Below are 22,612 nucleotides of genomic sequence, written 5' to 3' on the forward strand. Positions count from 1 at the left end.
AAATGTCGAGTTGAAGCCCACAGCAAGTGTTTTCTTCTAATCACGCATAAGATTTTACACAAATTCTGCTTCATATGAATACAAAAATAGGTCAGCTAATCGGAGCGCAATTGGTACCAATGGGGATTCCAATAGATTGTGAAGTTTCGGAATCCATAAATATATATGGTAGTTCAAATTGATTTTGGTTCTTTGGGATATTAAATATACCGAGGTATTCAAAACTGATATATATTTGATTTTGTAGAATTTCTTCCTTAGAAAGGGAACTAGGAGTATAAGTTGGATTACCACTTGTAGAATTAAATCCAAGTTCTTCTAAAATACAATTTATGAAATGAGCCTTACAAACAAAGGCAATGTTGCAGAACTGTCTAGTCTTGACCCCTACGGTACTTTCTTCTTCCAAACTTTAATTAGAATTTACTGTGTTCTTGATGTAGCATCCGAGATACCGTTTATAGTGATGGAAGCGAGCCATGAGGTCCAGGGTACTCTCGATTCGCACTGGTCAATGGTGTCAAGTACCCGCTGCCTTAGAAAAAAGACATGTAAGAGAGGGCTGTTACAACGCACTTTGAAAAATTACGCACTTTGAAAAATTTTTTCAAAGTGCGTTAAAATTTGGGACCAAGCTAACGCACTTTGAAAAAATTTTTTTTTTTTCAAAGTGCGTTAATATCGATCATATTAACGCACTTTGAAAAAATGTAAAGATTGATCAATATTCCTTCAAATAATCGGGATGATAAATTTAATAACTTTTTTTATGATAAAGTCACTGTAGGACCTGAGATAGTGACGTTTTAAATATTTAAAGTTTTGATAAAATAAAAGGGAAAATTAAAGGGTCTTGAAAAAAGGAGTGACGATTGTTTAAGTTCATTAATTCGTTTCTTCTTTTTTTTTTTCATTCTAGTCTTTGATAAGTAGTTGTAAAGGTGTATAGGGGGCACTAACAGAGGACAGCTTCAAGCAACTTATCATAATAAATGGGGCCAATTTGATTGTTCAAAACTATGAAATTCTTTCTCTCTCATACGTTTTACTGTACTTAAAAAATTATAGTTTTCATCTGTTTTGATTAACTCATTTATTATTGAAAGTTTTCAAAGTCATACCAGTTAGGTAAATACATGATTATATGAATGCTTTGAGTATAGCATAGACATCGAGACTGGGCGAAGGGCCAGGGGAGGGGAGGGGGGCTAAGCCCCCCTCTTATTTTGGAAAGATATATACATCCTACCCCGTTTGTTACCGACACCTATGTATTGGAAAGATAAAGATTTGGACTTAGGGATCTTATACCCTTCTTCTCCTCTTTTTGACGGGAGTAAATCAATTCATTTTTGAGGTTAGGGTTAGGCTTAGTTTTTTGAAAGAAAAATAACAAATAAAATCTTTCCATGAATAAAATATGATTTCTTTTTTCAAAGTGCGTTAAGTGTCTCCATGGTAAAATATATTGATGTAGACTCTTAACGCACTTTGAAAAAATTTTTCAAAGTGCGTTGATTTGGTCCCAAATTTAACGCACTTTGAAAAATTTTTTCAAAGTGCGTTGATTTGGTCCCAAAAATTACGCACTTTGAAAAAATTTTTCAAAGTGCGTAATTTTTTCAAAGTGCGTTGCCACAGAGGGCTTAGAAAGATCTTTAAAATGAAGGAGTAAAGACTTATGTAGCCAGGTAAGTGTGAATTATGCAAGTTCCTCACACTTATAATAAAAGTCCGTCAATTTGAAAAGATCGTCCTCGGATCAGTTATTTATTGCTTTATAAAATAGGTTTTTAGGGAAAATTAGTCTATGAATTAGACTTTTGCAATGAACCCAGAAGACTAATTCCGTTCAATCCGCCATATTATACCCGGTATACATATTAAAGCTACCGTCTAAAGCTAAGAAGATCGTTCTATGTGAAAAATTCAGACTGTCAAGAATCTGTTAGATCTATCTGATTTAAATTTTTCATGCAAATATTTTTAAAAATATTGTCTATAAGAATGTTTTTTTGAAAAATAAGCGAAAGAATTACACATTATATATATAAAATGTTTACAGTGTTTATGATTTTTTTCTTTTTACGAGAGCCTATTAGGGTCATGTTAGAAAATTGGACATAAACAGTCATTCTACAAAAACATGCCGAATTAATTAAGATTTCTCTGAAGTCGATTACAATGTTACCTTTGTAATATCTTTATAATTTCAAAGATCAATTTCAACTCTTAAAACCTAAAATAGACACATGATTTTGTAAATACTTAACGAGGTTCGCTCCTCAGCTTTTCAGCAAATTGTTTTCTTGATCTAAAATTTCTAAATAATGTTTTAGTTCTTGCAATTAATTTGGATTCTATGATGCTAATTAAACTATATTCAGTAAAACCCCATGATTAAATTCCATATCGAAAACAATTAGTGAGTAACTATATTTTGTGGCAGAAGGTTTTTTTTAGAAGAAAAAGATCAATTTTTCTCTTTCTGGAGTATATTCAGTATTGTTAAGTTTGGATTGCTGTTTTTTACATGCAGCATGCACAAAGAGTAATTTTGTGCTGTCAGTATGAAATGTTCTATGCTGGTCCTAAATTATAATATTAAATTAACTTTCATATATTATATTAACATATTTGGCAAATAATATCAAATATATCCCCATAACATCACATAACCCCACTTTTTATTTCATTTGATGTGTATATATTTTCCTGTTTTTAACCGCTCTGCTTAAATTCAGAAAATTGACATTATTTTCCAATGATCTTATTGCTTTTAAAAAATTTAACACCAGAAAAATAACAATATTTGAGTGCAGAAAGGTCAAATAATTGACTATGCGAAGTAATTTGAAACTATTTTTGTTGTAACAATTTTAATGTGACTATTTAAGATAAAAAATGACTGTGTTTGATCCAATAATTCATTTAGATAAAAAATATTCAAGGAAAAACTTGAAAACTGATTCATGTGTTAGACATAATTGTTGTGCAAAAATGTGATATTAATTGCTCCATAGTGCTAAAAGAAGCGCACTGACCCCCATCTTTTGTTTTGATCTTTTATTAAGCGATGTGTGTAGGTTCTCAAAATATACTTTACAAAAAAATTCTCAATACTTTTGATAACAGGAACCAACATTCTTAATGATATATATGCAGTTAAAAAAATGGCTGTAACTTTTGAAAGATTAGGGCTAGGGCATTCATACTTAACATATGATTCTTGTGACAAGACTTTTCATCGGTTACCGAGAACTTTGACCCTTTGACGTTGACCTTGGAGTTTGACCTACTTTAAAATACAAACCTTGACCACAACTTTTGAAGAGTTAGGCCTAGTGCTTTCATACTTCACATATATAATCCTTGTGACAAGAACTTTCATTGGATATCAAAAATGTCGTAAAGGTCAAGGTCAAGGAGTCATAGCATGCTCAGAAATATCTTGTCACAGATAATGCACATGTTGACCTATGATAGGGTGTTCATATTTGACACAATATGTCATTAAACAGACATCTCACCCACAAAGACACCGAAAGCGGGGGACCACAACTCTTTAAATTTCCTTGTAATCACTTAAAATGTAATTATGAACAGCTGGTATTTTTGGAAAGGTGCACAGAGTGCGTGTTGTGCGTGAGGGTTTGTTGGGAGTGTATGTTTGTGTTCTTTTGTATGTATAAAAATTTTCAAAATTAAGGCATTTGTATGTATGAAAATTTTCAAAAATAAAGCATTATAAAAAAAAAAAAAAGATTTAGGTCCACATTATAGAGAAAGATTTTTTTTTATGAAATTAAAAAGGAAATTAAAAGGATAAAATTTTTTATGAGGAAATGTCATAGATGAGCGCTATGATCAATGGGCTTCCTAATTGTTAAATTAAAACTAAAAATGGCATAAAACTTTATTAAGATAGGATTTTCTTCATTTTTTTATTTACTTCTACAGGGTATGCCAACAATGCATGTCACCTCTTTTTTCTTCTTTGGGGATCCGTATTTATTGATTTTTTGAGCTTCTTCAGTCTTTGTTATCTTAAAATTAAACTAAGTATTCCATACATTCAGTGGGTGAAAATAATCACTATTTTTTTCAAATGGATGATCGACCTAAAGTTCTTCAAAAAAAATTTAATATTAAATTCATCGTTAGATTTTTGTATTTTTATATTTACAGGTATGAAATACAAAAGCTTTGGTAACATAGTGGATTCATGCCCAAGGTCTAGGACAGAAAGAGACAACGCAGCCAGCAAGCTAAATTGTGGGGTCGATAAATATGGGCGAAATTTATATACCTGTGTTCCTACTGCGGATCTCACGGCCGTTGTTGAATATTGCTTTAAAAGTACCGCGGGATTATATGAAAAAGGTAATAGATCTGAAATGTATAGCTTTCTAGTTTCTTACATTGTGTATACAGATGTGCATTCTGAATCTAATATTTATGCAAACCAGATATTTTTAAAATGTGAAAAGTGTAATTTCTTTTTCGGCCATATTTTTGCTATTCGTTTTCGTCCGTCGTCGTGCGTTAACATTTGAACATTTTCAGCTTCTTCTCTGAAACCACTCAACCAATTTCAACCAATTTTGGCATGAAGCATCTATGAGTGAAAGGGAACTAAAATTATGAATTTCATGATCCCTGTCTCCCTGGGGCCTGAGGGATGGGGCCAAAACCACTAAAATTGATGCAATCTTTAAAAATCTTCTTTTTTACTCCTGGACATCAAGCAGTCAAACTGTTGGCATGATTGTAATCAGCACTGAGTCCTCTACCAAAATTGTGAAATTCATGGCCCCGGGGTCAGGGATTCTAGTGCTAGGGCGGGGCTATATAGATAATATAGTGAAAATGCATTATTTCTTTGAAAATCTTCTCTGCTCCTGGGCATTAAATTAACAAACCAAGTACATAGTTATTATGAGCAACAGTGCGTCTTTTCCAAAATTTTGAATTTTATGGCCCCAGGGTCAGGGGTTCTGGTGTTAGGGCGGGGCTCTGTTGATTTTGTAGTGAAAATGCATTAATTCTTTGAGAATCTTCTTCTCTGCTCCTGGGTATTGAATAAACTAACTAAGTACACAGTTATGATGGGCAAGAGTGCCTCTTCCAAAATTGTGAATTTCATGGCCCCAGGGTCAGGGGTTCTGGTGTTAGGGTGGGGCTCTTTTGATTATACAGTGAAAATACATTTAATCTTTGAAAATTTTCTTCTCTGCTCCTGGGTATTAAATAAACTAAGTACATAGTTATGATGGGCATGATAGTTATGATGATAGTTATGATGAACTGACTTTTGAGCTTAAATCTTTTCGTTTTTTCCACCTTTTATTTTAAGTTTAGGTAAACTGCAAAAATAAAAGACAAGGAACAGGAAACAAAAATACAAAAAAGAGGAAAAAAGAATATGTACATTTTTTATCATAATATCGATTTAGTGGGCCTATTGCAAACAATTAATATAGTGTGATTAGTACATTAAAAATGAGAATTAAGTACTAAGTAGTATATTCATGAAGAGTATGGTCTAAGTCTAATTGATCACTGTCTGGGAGGAAGGAGATAGGTTGTTGATTAAAGTTATTGTTAATAAATAACGCATTAATCCCTTTTCTGGTGCCCCATCTGATTCCGACACCAAAACGTTTTAATTGTATGATACACAAGTTTGACATTTAGAAATGATTTAACTTTATAATATAACAGACGTTTATCATATTTAGTGCAGATACGCATATAGTACAATTATAGCACTATAAACATTTATATTTACGTTTACATAGGCATTGCATCATGAGGTTAGCCCCTCTTTATTTAATTAAATAAATATCCCTCCACATGTATTTTATTTTCGATGCGTCAATAAAAACTGTAATGAACATACATTTTTTTAAAGTACATAATTGTCGATAAAATTCTCTGGCCGCACGGCCCTATATAACATAAATGTATCTACAAGGGATACCATGCACGTGCTCATCGAAGGTTGACGCAATGCAGTTGTTGTGTTCTGCTATAAGGCAGTGACGGCGTTCCATACTCATCAATATCAACAATATAACAATGTTAGCCCTCCGCTCTCTACCCCCAATCCACGCACATAAACAGGTTGCTAGTATTATTGGCTTTTGTTGTATATTCAGTGCTTTACCAGTGAAATCTTAATATTTATGATAAATTCAGCATTTTAAAAATTCTGGTTATCCTTTTGTATATACCTTTCATTTAAAAGAAATAAACAACGTTATTCAGTAAACATGGCGTTATGAACAGCAATTGGTTAATAAATAATTGAGCCTTATTGGGTTGAAGAATGCAAGAAGCTCTGATATAAATTAGAAGCTCATTGCAGTTTCCTTGTTATTTAATACAGGTACATGCTTAATACTGGTTGGAGATGGTGACTTAGATGATATTAGCTGTACTCATTTCAAGGAGGGATGTCCAAAGGTTCCTTTCAGAATTACTGATTTATATCAATGTAAGATTTTACTTGATAGCATTTTCTAACTAGAAAAAGAGTATGATTTTTAAGGTGAAATGTTCAAGTAAAGCTTTATATTAAGGATTTATCTTAGAGTGGTGACCTTTCATAATATTAATAATATAAACAGTTCCGTGTTTATAGGTTATGTATCAATCTAATCGGAAAATTCTGATTGTCTTATCCTGCCGTAAATCTCATTTACATTCTCACCAAAAATGCTTGAAAACTTTAAACTTTATTTTTTTTCAAATTAGACCCCGCGTGCCATAATATTAATGCAAAGGACAGGTGCTTCTATGCAGACCCAATTTGCCCTGATAAGTAAGTATAATTCTGTTTATTTCCGATATAAATATCTAATGCAAAACATTCAAAAGTGTTTAATAATGTTTTGGCTTTGTTGTTATAGCATCGTAAGTACATTCTTTCTATATAAATCAGAAAACATATTTTAACAATTTGATTTCAATTTTGCTAATAAGTATATGTGTATGCATTTTTATTAAAAAAAATAAATATATAATAAACCCCGCAAGAAGTGAAGGTACAATTATATAGACATTTTGATATTGTAATATTTTGTAATATTGGGTTTTTTTTATTTATGTAGATCATTTATTCAAAAATCAAACGAAAATATGATGTCGTTCAAACATCAGTCACTGATTGTTCCAAGCTTCACCATGGGATTAGTGTCCCTCGTTTTAGTTACGGTCTTAATCTTCTTTGCGGTGATTTACTTCGTCAAAAAAATGAAAAAAGGAAGATATTCTGCCCCCAATTCAGAAAGGATTGAAGGTATTTAAAGCAGACAAAATTAAATCAACCGATACAAAACCCCCAAATATACAGAAAAGTTAATTATTGACCAAAAAAAATCAAAATATAATTTTTTTTAAAGTGGATGACTAATACATATTAAAATTATGCAAATTTTGTAATGCTCACTTGTTTAGGAATAATAAAATTCAATAAGGTATAAGCCCCTAAATTCTTTTAAGGAAGACATCTTTTGTTTTGATCTCCATGTATAAAATGTACAATGTTTCATATTATATATTATTTTTTTAATGATAAGTGAAATTCTATATTTATTATACATAATATTTTATAATTATTTTTGCTTATATTGTCATGCAGCTTTACTATCCTATGATAGTACTGGGAGATTGCCTGATCAAAATCATCAGTTATATGTACTGATGCTAAATTGTACTGAAACAATGAGGAATTTCTTCGACATTTGTATTCCACCACAAAGACTTGCAGAAGTCGTTATAAGCAGCAGGCAGGCAATGAAGTATTCACTAAGTGAAGATCTGAGGAAAAAAATTTATGCTTATCAAGGTTAACATACTCTGTTTTCTACTTTGCTTTACAGCTAATACTCAAGGAAGCAAATTAAAAATCATTAGGTATTTTTGTTGGACAGGAAGAAAATTTGTTTTGAAAAAATTTGATAATTTCAAATATAAATCTTATATAGAACAAACATATGTATGTTTTGTGTGTCTGTGGTCTATGTGTCATTGTGTGTGTGCTCAAATTCCAATCGTGAAGTTGCCTTACTCTCAATGTCTTTTTTTTCCAGATTCTTCGGAACCCTTACAAATTTCATCCAAAGATCTTAACATTTCAGCCATGTACATATTACTGCGCAATTCCCCTTCTGTCCAACCACCTAGTAATGGTTGGGGGAGAATTCCAGAGGAGAACCAAATAACGGAGGGTGATGACCTTGAAAGAATTCGCCAAATCAGGAATATTCTTGCCCATACAAAATATGATTTGGATTACGAGAGATGCAAAAAGATTTCGTCCGATCTTACAAAGGTAAATAATTTCATTCCTCAATATATTAAGCAATTATAATACATGTATAAGGCTTTTTATTGATTCAAAAAGATTTCGTTCCATCTTACAAAGGTATATAATTTTATTCCTTAATATATGAAGCAATTATAATACATGTTTAAGGCTTTTTATTGTATGCTCAAAACATATCGTCAACATTTGATGCAAAAGTAGGTATCACTGTCACTCTGTGTATCAATTATATTGCAGGTCATCAGGAGACTGCAGGAAGGAATATTGCGGAGACGAAATCAATTATAACCAAGATCATTTTTTTTAAATCTATTCTTTATTGTCATTGAGTTGTACAACTCGTAATGATCTACAAAACTATTACACAATATGTACGTTAACTAGAAATATATTCATAGGACATGAATGCCCCGCCGAGGATATATTAATAATGCAGCTAGAAAATTTGTATTAGTGTATGAAATTTGATCAGAATATCCTGAAAAGTGATGCATTTGAATTGCTTACATCAGTATGTATCAGCATATGAAGTTTGACACTATATTCATTAAAGTGAGGTTAAGGTCAAAGAAAATACCAAGCTCAGAAACTGCTTATGCAGTTAAAAAGTTCTCCTCAGTATGTATCAGCAAATGAAGTTAAAAAAATAATAATTTTCTTTTTTTTATAAAAGTGACTTAAAAACAATTCGATAAAAAAAGAGGTCAAGGTCAAATAAAAGGTCAAGGTCAAAATGTTGATGCAGTTGCATATATATCTCATCAATATGTATCAACATATGAAGTTTGATAAAAATATCAAGAATTATTAATTAAAAGTGACTAAAACACAATTTGATAGAAGTGGGGTCAAGGTAAAATAAAACGTCAAGGTCAAAAATGTTGATGCAGTTGAATTACTTACATCAGCTATGTAGTTTGACACTGATTTAGGATAAGTGAGGCCAAAGGAAAGGTCAAGGTCAAGAAAGTTGATGCAGTTGAATAGCTCTCATCAGTATGTATCATCACATGAAGTTTGATAAAAATATCTTGAATGGCATCTTGAGCTAAACACTAATTAAAGAAAGGTGAGGTCAAGTTCAAAGCAAAGGTCAGACTCAAAAATGGTGATGCAGTTGAATAGCTCTCATCAATATGTGCAACATGTGAAGTTTGATAACACTACCTTGAATGGGATGTTTAAAACTGAGCTAAACACTTGTTTAAGAAAAGTGGGGTCAAGGTCAAAAAAGGGTCAGGGTAAAAAAAAGTTAATGCTGTTGAATAGCTCTCATCAATATCTATCATCAAGGTCAAAAAAGGGTCAGGGTAAAAAAAAGTTAATGCTGTTGAATAGCTCTCATCAATATCTATCAGCATATTAAGGTTGAAAATATCTTGGATAGTGTCTTTGAAACTGAGCTTTGAACAGAACTAAACGCAAAGTGTGACGGAAAGACAGAAGGACGGAAGACGGGCATGACAAACACTATATGCCCTGGCCATATTCATGGCGGGGCATAAAAATAACTCCTATTCAGTATCATTTTGAATGGAAATACGATTGTGAAATATGAAAGCCCTAGCACCACGTGTTCAAAAGTTATGGTCAAGGATAAGTTTTTGAAAGGTAGGTCAAACTCCCAAGGTCATAGAATCAAAGTTGCTGATTTCTTAAGAAAGGTCTTTTCACAGTTATTACATTTGTGAAGTATGAATGCCCTAGCCCTAACCGTTCAAAAGTTATGGCCAAAAATAAAGTGTTTAAAAAGTAGGTCAAATTCCAAGGTCAAAGGATCAGTTATTGAAATCCAATGAAAGGTCTTCTCACAAGAATTACATATGTGAAGTATGAAAGCCCTAGCCATAATCCTTCAAAAGTTATGGTCACCGTTTTTGTAAAGTAGGTCAAACTTAAAGGTCAAAGGCTCAAAGTTTTTGCTATCCAATGAAAGGTCTCCTGACAAGGAGTACATATGTGAAGTATGAAAGCCTTAGCCCTTACTGTTCAAATGTCATGGCCAAGGTTAAAGTTTTGTTTTAAAAAAAAAAAGGTCAAGGTCAAGGGGTCAAAGTTCTTGGTACCAAAAGAAAGATCTTGTCACAAGGATTACATATATGTGATTTCTTTCGTTTGAGGAACGAATTAGACAGAAATCAATTTCTACTTGGTAATAATAATGAATGGATTATTCCGGATATTTAAAGTTTTCTATTCGAATACCTGTTTAGGTATGTTCAGTCATGCGGTTCAATAGAACCGGTTTTCAAGAGTATAGTGAGTTAAAGCCAGTTTAGGACGACACGTAGAGCTGTTAACACGGTTAAAATTGAATGGATCCAACTTATATTTACATTTTGTATCTTAATAATATGTGTACAATGTATTATTAATATATTAAAGCTGCTGCGTGTCGTTGCTAGTCCATTAAATGTGTGTGTTATTTATCATAATTACTGATTTGGTATCAGGAATGAATGGGTTTTAAAGGAGAAGGGAAATATTAAAGCCCTAGTCCTTACCGTTCAAAAGATACGGAAAAGGTTAAAGGTTTGTATGCAAAATCTTATGCGTGAAAAGAAGAAAACACTTGCTGTGGCCTTCAACTCGAAATTAGATATATCGATTTCCTTTCCTATATCGATACGATATATCCTGGTGAGCTTGAGATAAAAGATACCACAGAGTCTGACAATTCTGTTAGACTTATAGACTTATACTTGGATATTTTACTTGAAAAAGACATTAATGGTAATCTAACAACCAAGCTATATGATGAACGTGATGACTTTAACTTTTCTATCGTCAACTTCCCTTACTTATGCAGTAATACACCTACATCACCTGCATACGGAGTATATATATCTCAATTGATTTGATACGCAAGAGCATGCTCTACGTATGAACAATTTCTAAAATGAGGTAAATTATTGACAAGCAAGTTGATGAAACAAGAATATCAGCAGTCTCGTTTAAAGTCATCATTTCGTAAGTTCTATGGTCGATACAATGACCTTGTCAGCAAATACAATTTATCATTGAGTCAAATGCTGACTGACGTTTTTCATACCAATTGTTAGTCCATTATTTATACACTGAATGGACGACGGATTTTTTCCGTTATTTTCTGATCATGACACGGCGGGTGTGACCGGTCGGCAGGGGATGCTCACTCCTCCATGGCACCTGATCCCACCTCTGATGTTTCGGGGGTCCGTGTTTGCTCTGCTCTAATTTTGTATTGTTTTATGGACTTTGAGATTGAATACTGTTCGTTATCTCCATAACCTTCTTGTAAAAGAAGGCCAATCTCCAACGTCGAAAGGTCAAATGACCTATCCATTGAAAGGTCTTGTCACAAAGATTACATATGTGAAGTATGAAAGTCCTTGCACCAACCGTTCAAAAGTTATGGTCAAAGTTAAAGTTAAGAATTTTGATGTAAAAGTGTGTCAAACTCCAAGGTCAAGAGGTCAAATATGGTTGCACTCAAAGAAAGATCTTGTCAGAAGAAATACATCTACGAAGTATGAAAGCCACAGTCCCACCCATTCAAAAGTTATGGACAAGGTAAAAGTTTTTGCGGAGAAAAAGACAGACAGACGGACGGACCGACTATAGGTTTTCAAAATATTTTCGACTATCGTCTCCATCATTTAGACGTATGTCTTTTTCACACATATCGAAGCGGTTTGATGATCAAGATCTTTCCCGCGCGACAATTGATGGTTACACCAATGTTTTTTGTTAGAATATGTAAAACGATATAGGACCTATAAAGGAAAACTTGAGATGAGGGGTGATATTTTGCCGGACAATTTTATTCAGTTCGGATCTATACCAGTTGGAAACGGGCCAAAATTCAAAAGAAATAGACCGCATTTTTTTAAACAAAATAATTTTGCAAATGGCCAATGACAAGGTAAGTAAATTTACGAGTTCCATGTTTATTGAAAATGCTGCTGTCAATTATATCAAAAAGCCTGGACTTTAATTAATCGTGGGGCGTAGTTGAGCATAAAGTTGAAAGGTCGTACGTTTTTAAGCTGTTAATTTTGGTAAAATCGTGGGATTTCAAATTCTTCAAAAGTTCCTTGGAATTTTTCAATATCCACATCTGATTTACACTTCTTGAATATATTGCTGCGCAGTCCACTTGAAGTTTCTCGATCCTTCACTACTGTTAATATTTAGTAAGGAGTTACTGGAACCAGCTACACGTATGTATCTTTGTTTGTAAGGATTTTCATGTAGTTTCGGAATCCAATATAGAAATGGAAGAGGTTTTTATGATTCAAACAGATATATTTTACGATAAAAATTTATACTTATCCTGGCATTTAGAGAAAATTACCTGTTTTTCATACTTATTCAACACTGAAGTTTTTCTATTTAGTTCATTTGCTATAAAACCAAGGTATGAAACATTTGTATATTGTCTTTGTAAGACATCAGAGAGAAAATTGCCTGTTTTGATACTTATTCAATGCTTATGTTTTCCTATTTAGTTCATTTGTAATAAAAAACAACAACAACAACAACAAATTATGCATTGTTATACTATCGTTGTTAGACATCAGAGGACACTTCTAGTTTGATTTGAGCATGGTAGCACAAAGTGTAGTTTTACGAGACCATTTCTAAGACTTCAAAGAATCTTGATGAATCACATTGAGATGCATTAAATAAAAATTGTCGCTTTCAATTTCAAGCTTAATTTTGACACTTTTTAAATAAACTAACTATTTAAAGACTTATCCTTCCTGGCTGAGAATATATCCTTAATACAACATTATTAATGCCACGTATACGACTACTGTTAAAAGGAGAACAATAGACAAACATAATATGTGCAAACTATGTACATGTATAAATTTCTCATAACGGAAATCGAAGAAATTGTCATAACCCCGCCCTTGAAAACAGATTCGTACAATGTACTTCGTGATGCATGTTTTTATTTTTTATATTTAAGTAAAATTGTAGATTTAGATGTTGATCTTTCGTGCAATTAAAAGAAAATGTCAAAATTTGATTTATAGTTCTTGGTATCTATGGATAAATTGGAACAAAATCTGTGAATTTTATGATACCCGTAACTTAAGGGGACTTAAAGCATGAAAATTGATGAAATCTAAACAAAAAATCCTGTGTGACTCCTGGACATCAAACGTGTAGACATAATTAAAATAATTGTAAGGGTCCAGTAGACTTGTATATAATCTAATAATATAAATATTGATAACAAAATAATATACTTGAAATATTAGTATATAATTCTAATAGTGTAGCATTGTATTAGGTTGACTGTTAAGGATCTTGAGCCCTTATGAATAATCCTTGTCTAACACGATGTTTGTAACCTTCATGACTTTTATATTAAAAATATTCATGTCCTACTTTCAAGATTCAGAAATTTAACTGATTTCAGATGCACAGTTTTAGAAATCTCCTCCTTATTCACAATAACACAATACATCAACCTCTTATTAATTAGGTTTTTGAGGTTATTAATCGTTTAATTTTGTTAGAGATTTATACAAAGAATTTCCAAAAAGAAGAATGTTTTCTTATTCTTTCTGGGTGTACAGAAAAGTTAAGAAGAATGTTTTCTTATTCTTTCTGGGTGTACAGAAAAGTTAAAAATAAATAAATAGAACTGATTTCCCTACAGTTCCGTTTTTAAGGAGGAAATTCTCCAATATCTTAATACCAGTTATAAATAGATTAAATATTTTTACCAATCAAAATGAATATTTCATTTTCCTATCTGGATTCCTCAAACAAATTTTTACGAACAAAGATGTTAAGTGGGTTCCAGGAAATATTCTACCATTCTATATTCTTACTGAAATATTAACAGCATTGAAGAAAAAACAGGGAAACAACAATGTATATGAACTGGAAAAGTGATTTAAATCAGATTTGGATTCTTAAAGTGAAGGATATGGAAATGACGAACAGTATTCAATATCAAAGTCCATAAAACAATACAAAACAGGAGTAGAGCAAACACGGACCTTCAAAACATCAGAGGTTTGATCAGGTGCCATGGAGGAGTGAGCATCCCCTGCCGACCACTCACATCCGCCCTGCGCTCCTTGTCATAATCGGGAAATGATGGAAAAATTAGTGTTTAAATAATGGACTAACAATTAGTATATGAAAAACGTCAGTCAGCTTTGACTCAATGGTAAATTGCATTTGCTGAGAAGGTCATGGTATCGACCTTAGAACTTACGAAATGATGACTTTAAACGAGACTGCTGATATTCTTGTTTCATCAACTTGTCCGTGAATAATTTATCTCGTTTTAGAAATTGTTCATACGTAGAGCATGCTCTTGTGTATCGTATCAACTGAGGTATATAAACTTCGTATGCAGGTGATGAAGGTATATTGCTGCATAAGTAAGGGAAGTTGACGATAGAAAAGTTAAAGTCATCACGTTTATCATAGAACTTGGTTGTTAGATTACCATTAATGCCTTTTTCAAGTAAAATATCCAAGTATGAAACAGATGTAACAGACTCTATGGTATCTTTTATCTAAAGCTCACCAGGATATATCATATCGATATAGGAATGGAACATACCATTATTAATTGACAATGCGTCTTCTATATATCTAGATGTCGAGTTGAAGGCCACAGCAAGTGTTTGCTTCTTTTCACTCATAAGATTTTGCACGACCTCTGCTTCATATGAATACAAAAATAGGTCTGCTAATAACGGAGCGCAATTGGTACCCATGGAAATACCAATAGGAAAGTTGGAATTCCTGGTCTCCAAAAACCACATAGATGTTGTCAATCAGAAACTCAAGCATCTTTTTTATGTCAACTTCAGTATGTGACATGTTTAATTTGAAATTTGTAACAACTTTACATTCGACTGTTTAAATATGAGTGAGGAAAAATGTTTTTATAAAATACTACTTTTTTATTTACATTCATTAACAATAACAATAATTACAGCGTTATAAAAAACTTGAGTTATTAGCCCAATTTCACCTTTTCTTTTAAATCCGATTTTATTTTTATCTCTTGGGAAAATCTGATTTATTTATTTCTTCATTTTAATGTTAATTAATTCTGATTTAATTACTTTGCTTTGATCCTTCAACAGTTGAAATTCAATACTCCTTATGTTTAAATGATTATGTAATCTACACACAGGATTAAAAGTAAACAATAAAAAATTTTCAGGAAGGAGTATACAATTCATTCTGAAAATTCCATATCTAAAAACATGTTAATTATGTTATGCATCAAGCACGCAAGAAATCAGATGATGTATTTCATATATCCCTTGATGGCGTCATTTTTTGTTAGTTATATAAATAACGCCTTCAACATGTTTTTATTTGAGTTTACTGGGATGAAATGAAAGGTGAGGATTAATTTTATCCCTCTTTTAAAATTAATTAGAAGTTTTATTACATAAAGAGATAAACATTAATTATTTTAAATAATATATTCATTGTATGTCTTCTTGAAATGCTGAGGTATGTAGTGATCATGTGGGGTGTCCTTCTCTCTGTCCCTTTATTTCGCTTCTTTTATCCAAACTTTCCTAAATCATTGATTAACATTTATTGAGACTTTCACAGAAACTATACTGCATGGGACCACTGTGCTATTTACATCTCAATCAAAAAGATATTTGAGGTTTTCCATTGCAAAACTTCATGGACTTTGCCATTTTACTCGTATGAAAGCAGGAATATCTTTTTTTAAGCTCATATTTTACCGCACCTACAGTTTCAAACTATTTGGAACAATAAATTTTATAAAAATATCAAGCCTTAAAAATGTCATGTTTTGTTAATTATGAAATATTTTTTTCAAGAAACTTAACTATTGAGTATTGACTACCATATATAAGTGACTTTTATTTGTACAAATTTTGCATGACAATTAATATGTGTTTTTTTAAGAAGAACTAGTAAGTTGTTAGAACTTGTTTCTTATCCTTTTCAAAACAAAGACTACCATGATAAAAAAAAATAACAGAGATTCTCGATCAACCCTAAAGGAGCTTTTTGTTACGTTATGTATAAAACTTTATAACGAGAGATCCGGGTTGCCTCAAACCTAAAACGTAAAAAACTAAGCGTACTTCGAGTCACTGTTCGAAAGCCTTTTACTGGCATATCAGGACGTCTCTGTCGGAATAAAAATTCTCTCAATCAACATAAAATCAGTCAATCTCTCTCAGTGTAGTTATTTATTATATCACTTGCTTGAAAATCGTGATGGTATATAAAAATCGGGATGTCAGTCCGTCCGTCTGTTACGCTTTGGGGTACCCATCTTTTATCCGAAACATCTCTCATACCACAGGATGAAAATTTAATGAGACTTTATTACATAATGCCATTGTGAACCTTCTATTTCATTTTTTTTTTTAGATTCGACACATATTCTGGGTCTCCCAAAGCAAAACATGCTATTATATTCATGTGGAAGGCGAGGGCATCATTTAGTGAGCTCATTTCTCACAGTACCTCTAGTTTAATTGGTATTTTCCTATTTCCTTTTTATGATTCATTTAGCAGTATGGGTCCTGTACCTCTATTCCTCCTTCTGTGGTTATCCTCTTTGATGTTGTCTTCACCTGGCACCGATGCACAATTACCCTGTAGCGTTAAGGGGGATGTACAAGCCATATTGGATCTAGTCTGGTGTAAAATAAGAAATATCAAGAATGCGCTTTATACTCTACTAAACTACCCCAAAGTTACTCAAAGTGCTAATGCACTTATTACCTACTGTTAGAGACCAAAGGAGATGGGTGAACATGACGAGAGATAAGCCCATAGTGCAACAAACATGAAGGTGAAAAATCAAATCTCAATTTTATCAAAATTTTCCTTAATATTTCATCTAACATTAAAGTAAACTTTATGTAAAATCTCTACAACTTGCACAAATCTTATGAAAATTGAAGTTATTTGCATATGAAATATGATACACACACGAAAGAGGACAAAACGAGTCATTTTTTCACACTATAACACTATTTTTCGTTATGAGTGGGTCTTCTCTCCATTTTTTTGAAAGGTAATCCTCAAAGTTTGCATAAAAACTTGCATATTTTGGTTTCCAAAATTATGGAGCAATGACCCATTATACCTAAAAAATATAAGTTTATGACAAAACTTTCGTATCTTTTTGATAAATACTTGATGTCCCTTAAGTCAATGGTCATATCACAAACGTGATTTAAGTGCCACACTTCATCAGGACTTGTGTAGCGTAGTGGTTAGCGTGCTAGTCTCAATAGAGAATGCAACCTAAGATTTTTATTGCCAGGGTTCGAACCCAATGGATACCACATTATTTTTCTTGATAAAAGAATAAATTTTAACCAAATATTTTCCTCAGAACTTTTTGTTTATCGTGATTTTACAAAAATCAACGATGAAAACTTTACTCTAAATACTAAAATAACAATTTGAATATGATTTTTATATATCTGAAGCTTGTGGGATTTTTGCACGCTAAGTTCACCCATCTCCTTAATAAATAATTAAGTTTATTTTGTTTTAATTAGGATGAAATTAATCATGTTAGAACTGCGCAGCTACAGCATTCACGAGATGAAAAATGCATTGAAAATGGTGTTAGTTTGATTCATTGATAATATGGCTACAACCATTTGTTTCGCTTTTTTCTTGTCATGATCCATAATTATTGAAAATTTGATTTTTCATATGGGTGTCTTCCTGAGGCCATGTGTTTATTTCGTCCGCCATTCCTCTGTCACACAGAGTTCGAATAACATTGATTTTAGAATAAATGCGACCCTAATAAGATCAAGACAAGAAATTACTAAGTAATAATCATTAGGTTATATTACTTGCTACTTTTATTTATTGCATCGCATCTTCTGATTAGTGAAAAAACGCAATTTAACCCCATTCCAGCAAATCGGGAAAAACTGTTCTGTTTACAGCTCGAATTTCCTTGTTAATATCATTCCACTGAGCACGTGGTTGGCATGTGCATACATCTGCTTTGGATAGATGCGTTTATTATCATGATTATATTTAATTTTTCATGGAACAAGTCTTGATAATTTGTTGGTTTCTTTAAAACTCAAGAAAAAAGATGAAAAATGCCCTAAACATATGTGTTTACGTTGGGTCTTTTTTCTGTGGCGATAGAAGTTATTTTCAAATGGGGCACTGCAAGGAGGATGCTTATGCTACGTTTACACTATGTTCCCGGCAGCCACGGCAGCCCCGTTTGCCCGAAACGTAGTGCGCCGTGAGATTTTGGTAATTTTCCCCTCTATATCCAAGTCTTGACAAGTTCTTATGCGGTCTTCTACGGTCTTCTACGGAATTCGTGATGGGGCGTTGGAAGAAGTTGCCGTGGAGTGCCGGAGGCTCCACGACGCACTACGGTTCTGCCACGTATGCCAGCACGTGCCAGCACGTCCCCCCAAGGCCACTCACGTTCTGATAGGTCCCCTCTCGTTTCTCGCGTTCTTATGAAGTTCTTATACGTTTCTCACGTTCTGTCAAGTCTTTCTACGTATGAAACATGGACGCCGGGAAACTATGGATCACGTTTGTACCAGAGAAGGTCTCCTAACCAGAAACAATCATTGTATCATGACCCTTCGAAGATAAAACATCATGAATTCCAAAGACGAAGATTTTATTTTCGCGTGTTTGCTAGGTGCATACCTAAAATCACTTCGTCAAAATGAAGAGAACCAGCAGCAGTTACAGAGAGGGAAGGCAGGAGTGCAGCAACTTCTCAGTTTTTCAGACTCGAATGAAACTTCTCTGCAGTGCCCGGCTATTATATGCTTCCTTTCAGACCGCGTGCGCCGTGTCAGACCGTAGTAGAACGCAACGCACCGGGACCATAAACCGTAACATGCCGGGACGAACCGCGATTGAACGCGAGGAAACGGCTACCATACACCCTAGTTCGCCGTGAGGACCTTGATGAAACGTGGCAGAACGTGATAAAACGGACAACAACCGTGAACTAGCCGTGACAGAACGCGGATTAAACTCAGCAAAACGTCTCAAAACGTGAATGGACCGTGAGATGAATGGAGATATACATTCTCTCGTCTCACTGCGGACTGCCTCCAAGTTCTGTTACGGTCTATTACGTGCTGTCGCGTTTTGTTGCGTTTATTCCGTTTTACTACGACCTACTAAGTTTCACATCTGCAACGTGGCCGCCGTGGCAAATTTTTTGACAGTTTAAAAATCTGGCACGGCATCCACGGCAATGGCGATGAGTTACGTTTGCCCATCCCGTTGCCCCAAGTTTTCTCACGCCCGTCCCGTTTTTTCCACGGTGGCCTGAAACGTGATTGCCGTGGCTGCCGGGAACATAGTGTAAACGTAGCTTTAGCATTTAATTTGAAAGTGTTAAACAATATGCGGTGCATGAAAAACAAATATTTATTACATGTCTTACATTCGAAAAGTTGGTACATATGTCTATTTTGTTTAGCAGTTAGATAGAAACAATAGGCAGTTATAAGATTTCCTTCAGGCACCTCACATAAATAGCTAGATTGTTTGCAATGACCCACACATTGTATGGAGTAATGTTTGGACATAAAAACGCATCATGTCTCATTATGTTGACAACGTTGTAAGCTCTAGCTCATTGAACATACGAAGCTTGATAAAATATATTGATTTGTTTCTTTGAAATTTAGAAGCAAGCACAATGTTTGCAAAGAAAGGTCCATTGCATATGCTATGTCTATCATCGCAAAAGAAAGTGAGAGGCTACCCCCCCCCCCCCTCCCCCGAAAATCCTATGTTTGTTTGTTTTCTAAATAGTGCCAAAGATTCAAAAAGTTTGCATTACTCAGTATGTGATGGAACATGTACTAGCCTTATAAGACCATTTGTTATAAAAATATTTGGTTGCCCTCTCTATCGATCTACTGTTTAGAAATGGCCCAACTCAATTTTTTTACATCCCATAACACGATATTTTTTTCTTCCGTCAACAAATATGTTTAAATTTTAAGGAATTTTTTTCTCACCTATAAATACCGATCCAATAATTTTTCCCTGAGTTGGGAGGACCACCAAACGTCATTTTAAAGATGGTATAAAATATTTAATTATGTTGATTTTTTTCTTTACTCTGTAAAATTGTAATTTTGACAAAATGGGCAAATAGAAAAACAAGTTTTTTTTTATTCATTAAATCTTCTAACCCACTCTGAATGATTTCATTCCTTTTCAAATGTTAATTATTGCTCCGCTGTAATGAAAATTGTAAATGTTTATTTGACAGAGTACACGAGGGGTGATCAAAAAGTAAACGATATCTTAGGTATTTGATAGTTATATTATTGTTGAAATATTCGAGTATTTTTCAAAGTGTAAATTGGAGGTCTTTGATAGCATATTGCTTAATTAAAAACACATTCCTTTTCAAACTTGCTTTCACCGGGCAACATAACAAGTATCATATTTAACCATCTGCCTTCCTTCACTAAAACGATCTATCCAATCATTGATTGAATTTATAGGAAGTCATTTGTCTTAATAAACTGTGAACAAATTCTTATACGCTACTTCAAAGGCATTTGTAAGATATACCATAAATATTTCAGTCGTTTGTTGAAGAGTTCCAATGAGACAACCATTTTTCGTCACAAGTACCTGCATAATGACGTCATTTTCACATTATGAACAAAACTTTATTCAGCATATGCTATTTATAGAACTTGTGTTTGGCTATATGTGCACCAAATTTGTTTCTAATCTAAATTATGGTTTTGTAGATACACATGTATAGAGATAGTTCGCGAACTTTTTGATCACCCCTCATAGGTACTAAAACAAGGTCATTCATATCGATTTTATGTGTTTAAATCCTTTGTTTTTCAATGGTGATAATTTAACTTTTGATAGATATTATAAGTTATCTGTGGCAAACTTACAAACTCTTAATTTTTAACTTTGTTGGTGCTCATTTTTCCTTTACTTGAATCAACGAGTTTAAGATTTTTTTAATATCAATATGTACACTATTTAACAGCTGTTCGATAATAATACTCAATAAATTACTTCAATAAACACTATAGCACATTTCCTCTTTTAAAAGTGTTCATATTATTTGAAATATTTTGCAACTGTAATTCTCTTCTACATTTAAAGATTGTTATGTCCCTCCATATTAAGAAGAGGTCTGGAAAACAAAATTCTGTTCTAAAAATAGACCACGTGCTGCTATCCATGAACTACTTTCATGGTTCTTTACACTCTTTTTGAAGACAACGATACATTGTTTTGAACTTGAAATTATCATTTAAAAGTGCAAAATTTAGACATTTTCTCAACAAATGGTTGTAGAGAGAACATTAATGCACAGTTTGCGTATTTTTTTGGATTTTTTAAGGATTTGCTGAATTCTGTAGCTGCGCAGTTCTAAGAAGCATATCAAAAGCATTTTTCTGCAAAAGTATAGATTATATATGCACAACATGCATTCAGTTATGCATATTTATTGTATCTTTATCATAAACACTTAAAATTTGATCAAAATATAATGTATTTTAGCCATTTAAAGAAATGTTTACATTTTGTTCTCACTGCACTAAAGGTGGCCGTACATCCCCCTTAACTGCCTTTTCCCTATAAGTCCACCTTCAGACCAGCATGCAACAAACATGACCAGTGCTACAGATGTGTAAGTGGTTATGATATTTAAATATTACTTTAAAGCTATATTTAATGCTTTTTCTTTGATTGCTTTAATACACCTTGTTAAATAAGTTTAATATATAAACAGAATCCTCTTTCTTCTGCTTGTGAGCAATTTTCAAAAAAGTATTTAAAATTTAAAAAAATATGATGGATGTACGTACCTAAAATATTCACATGGTAAATGCGAAGCATCTGACAATAAATACTGTTGTTTTTTCTAAAATATCACTTATATTGCTTTAATGTCATATATGCGTCTTTCAAAATGTGCAAGGTGTGTTGAAGTGAACAAGGTAAAAATCGATCTTTAAAAAAAAAACTCCAAACAATAAGGTTATTTAAATCCCTCTAACATCAACATATGTGTGAGTAGCCTGACTCGGTTTAAAAAATGACCATACTCAGATTAGACGATTGAAGGAAGAGCGTTCTTTTTTTTTTGGCAAGGGGTGTTATTTTAGATTTTGTTTGCTTTTCGTAAAAATTCACAACACATTATTCTTTTCTCTACGGATTTTTCGGGACATGATGGTTGGAGGGAGAAACCGGAGGAGTAACAGTTGAATATACTGGTCTTTTCGTCATAGT

The 22,612-nt window shown here is 33.0% G+C and overlaps 2 protein-coding genes across 2 annotated transcripts in view; both read left to right on the forward strand.

The window, feature by feature from the left end:
- Positions 1–273: 273 nt before the first annotated feature.
- LOC134268046 (cytochrome b-c1 complex subunit 2, mitochondrial-like) overlaps positions 274–22,612 on the forward strand; it is a 48,939-nt gene continuing 26,600 nt past the window's right edge. Inside the window, exon 1 of the mRNA XM_062750255.1 lies at positions 274–279. The gene's annotated coding sequence lies outside the window, so the exon portion shown is untranslated. The remainder of the gene's footprint in view (positions 280–22,612) is intronic.
- On the forward strand, positions 1,644–9,377 carry LOC134268034 (uncharacterized). The gene is made up of 8 exons (XM_062750237.1): positions 1,644–1,691; positions 4,189–4,383; positions 6,392–6,499; positions 6,760–6,826; positions 7,116–7,303; positions 7,646–7,852; positions 8,097–8,338; positions 8,570–9,377. Exons 2-8 carry the CDS (start codon positions 4,191–4,193, stop codon positions 8,618–8,620), a joined length of 1,056 nt encoding a protein of 351 aa, XP_062606221.1. The 5' UTR covers positions 1,644–1,691; positions 4,189–4,190; the 3' UTR covers positions 8,621–9,377.

Source organism: Saccostrea cucullata, unplaced genomic scaffold (assembly GCF_032062105.1).
Source record: "Saccostrea cucullata isolate Sc308-1 unplaced genomic scaffold, CSIRO_AGI_Scuc_v1 ctg416, whole genome shotgun sequence".
NCBI lineage: Eukaryota > Metazoa > Mollusca > Bivalvia > Ostreida > Ostreidae > Saccostrea > Saccostrea cuccullata.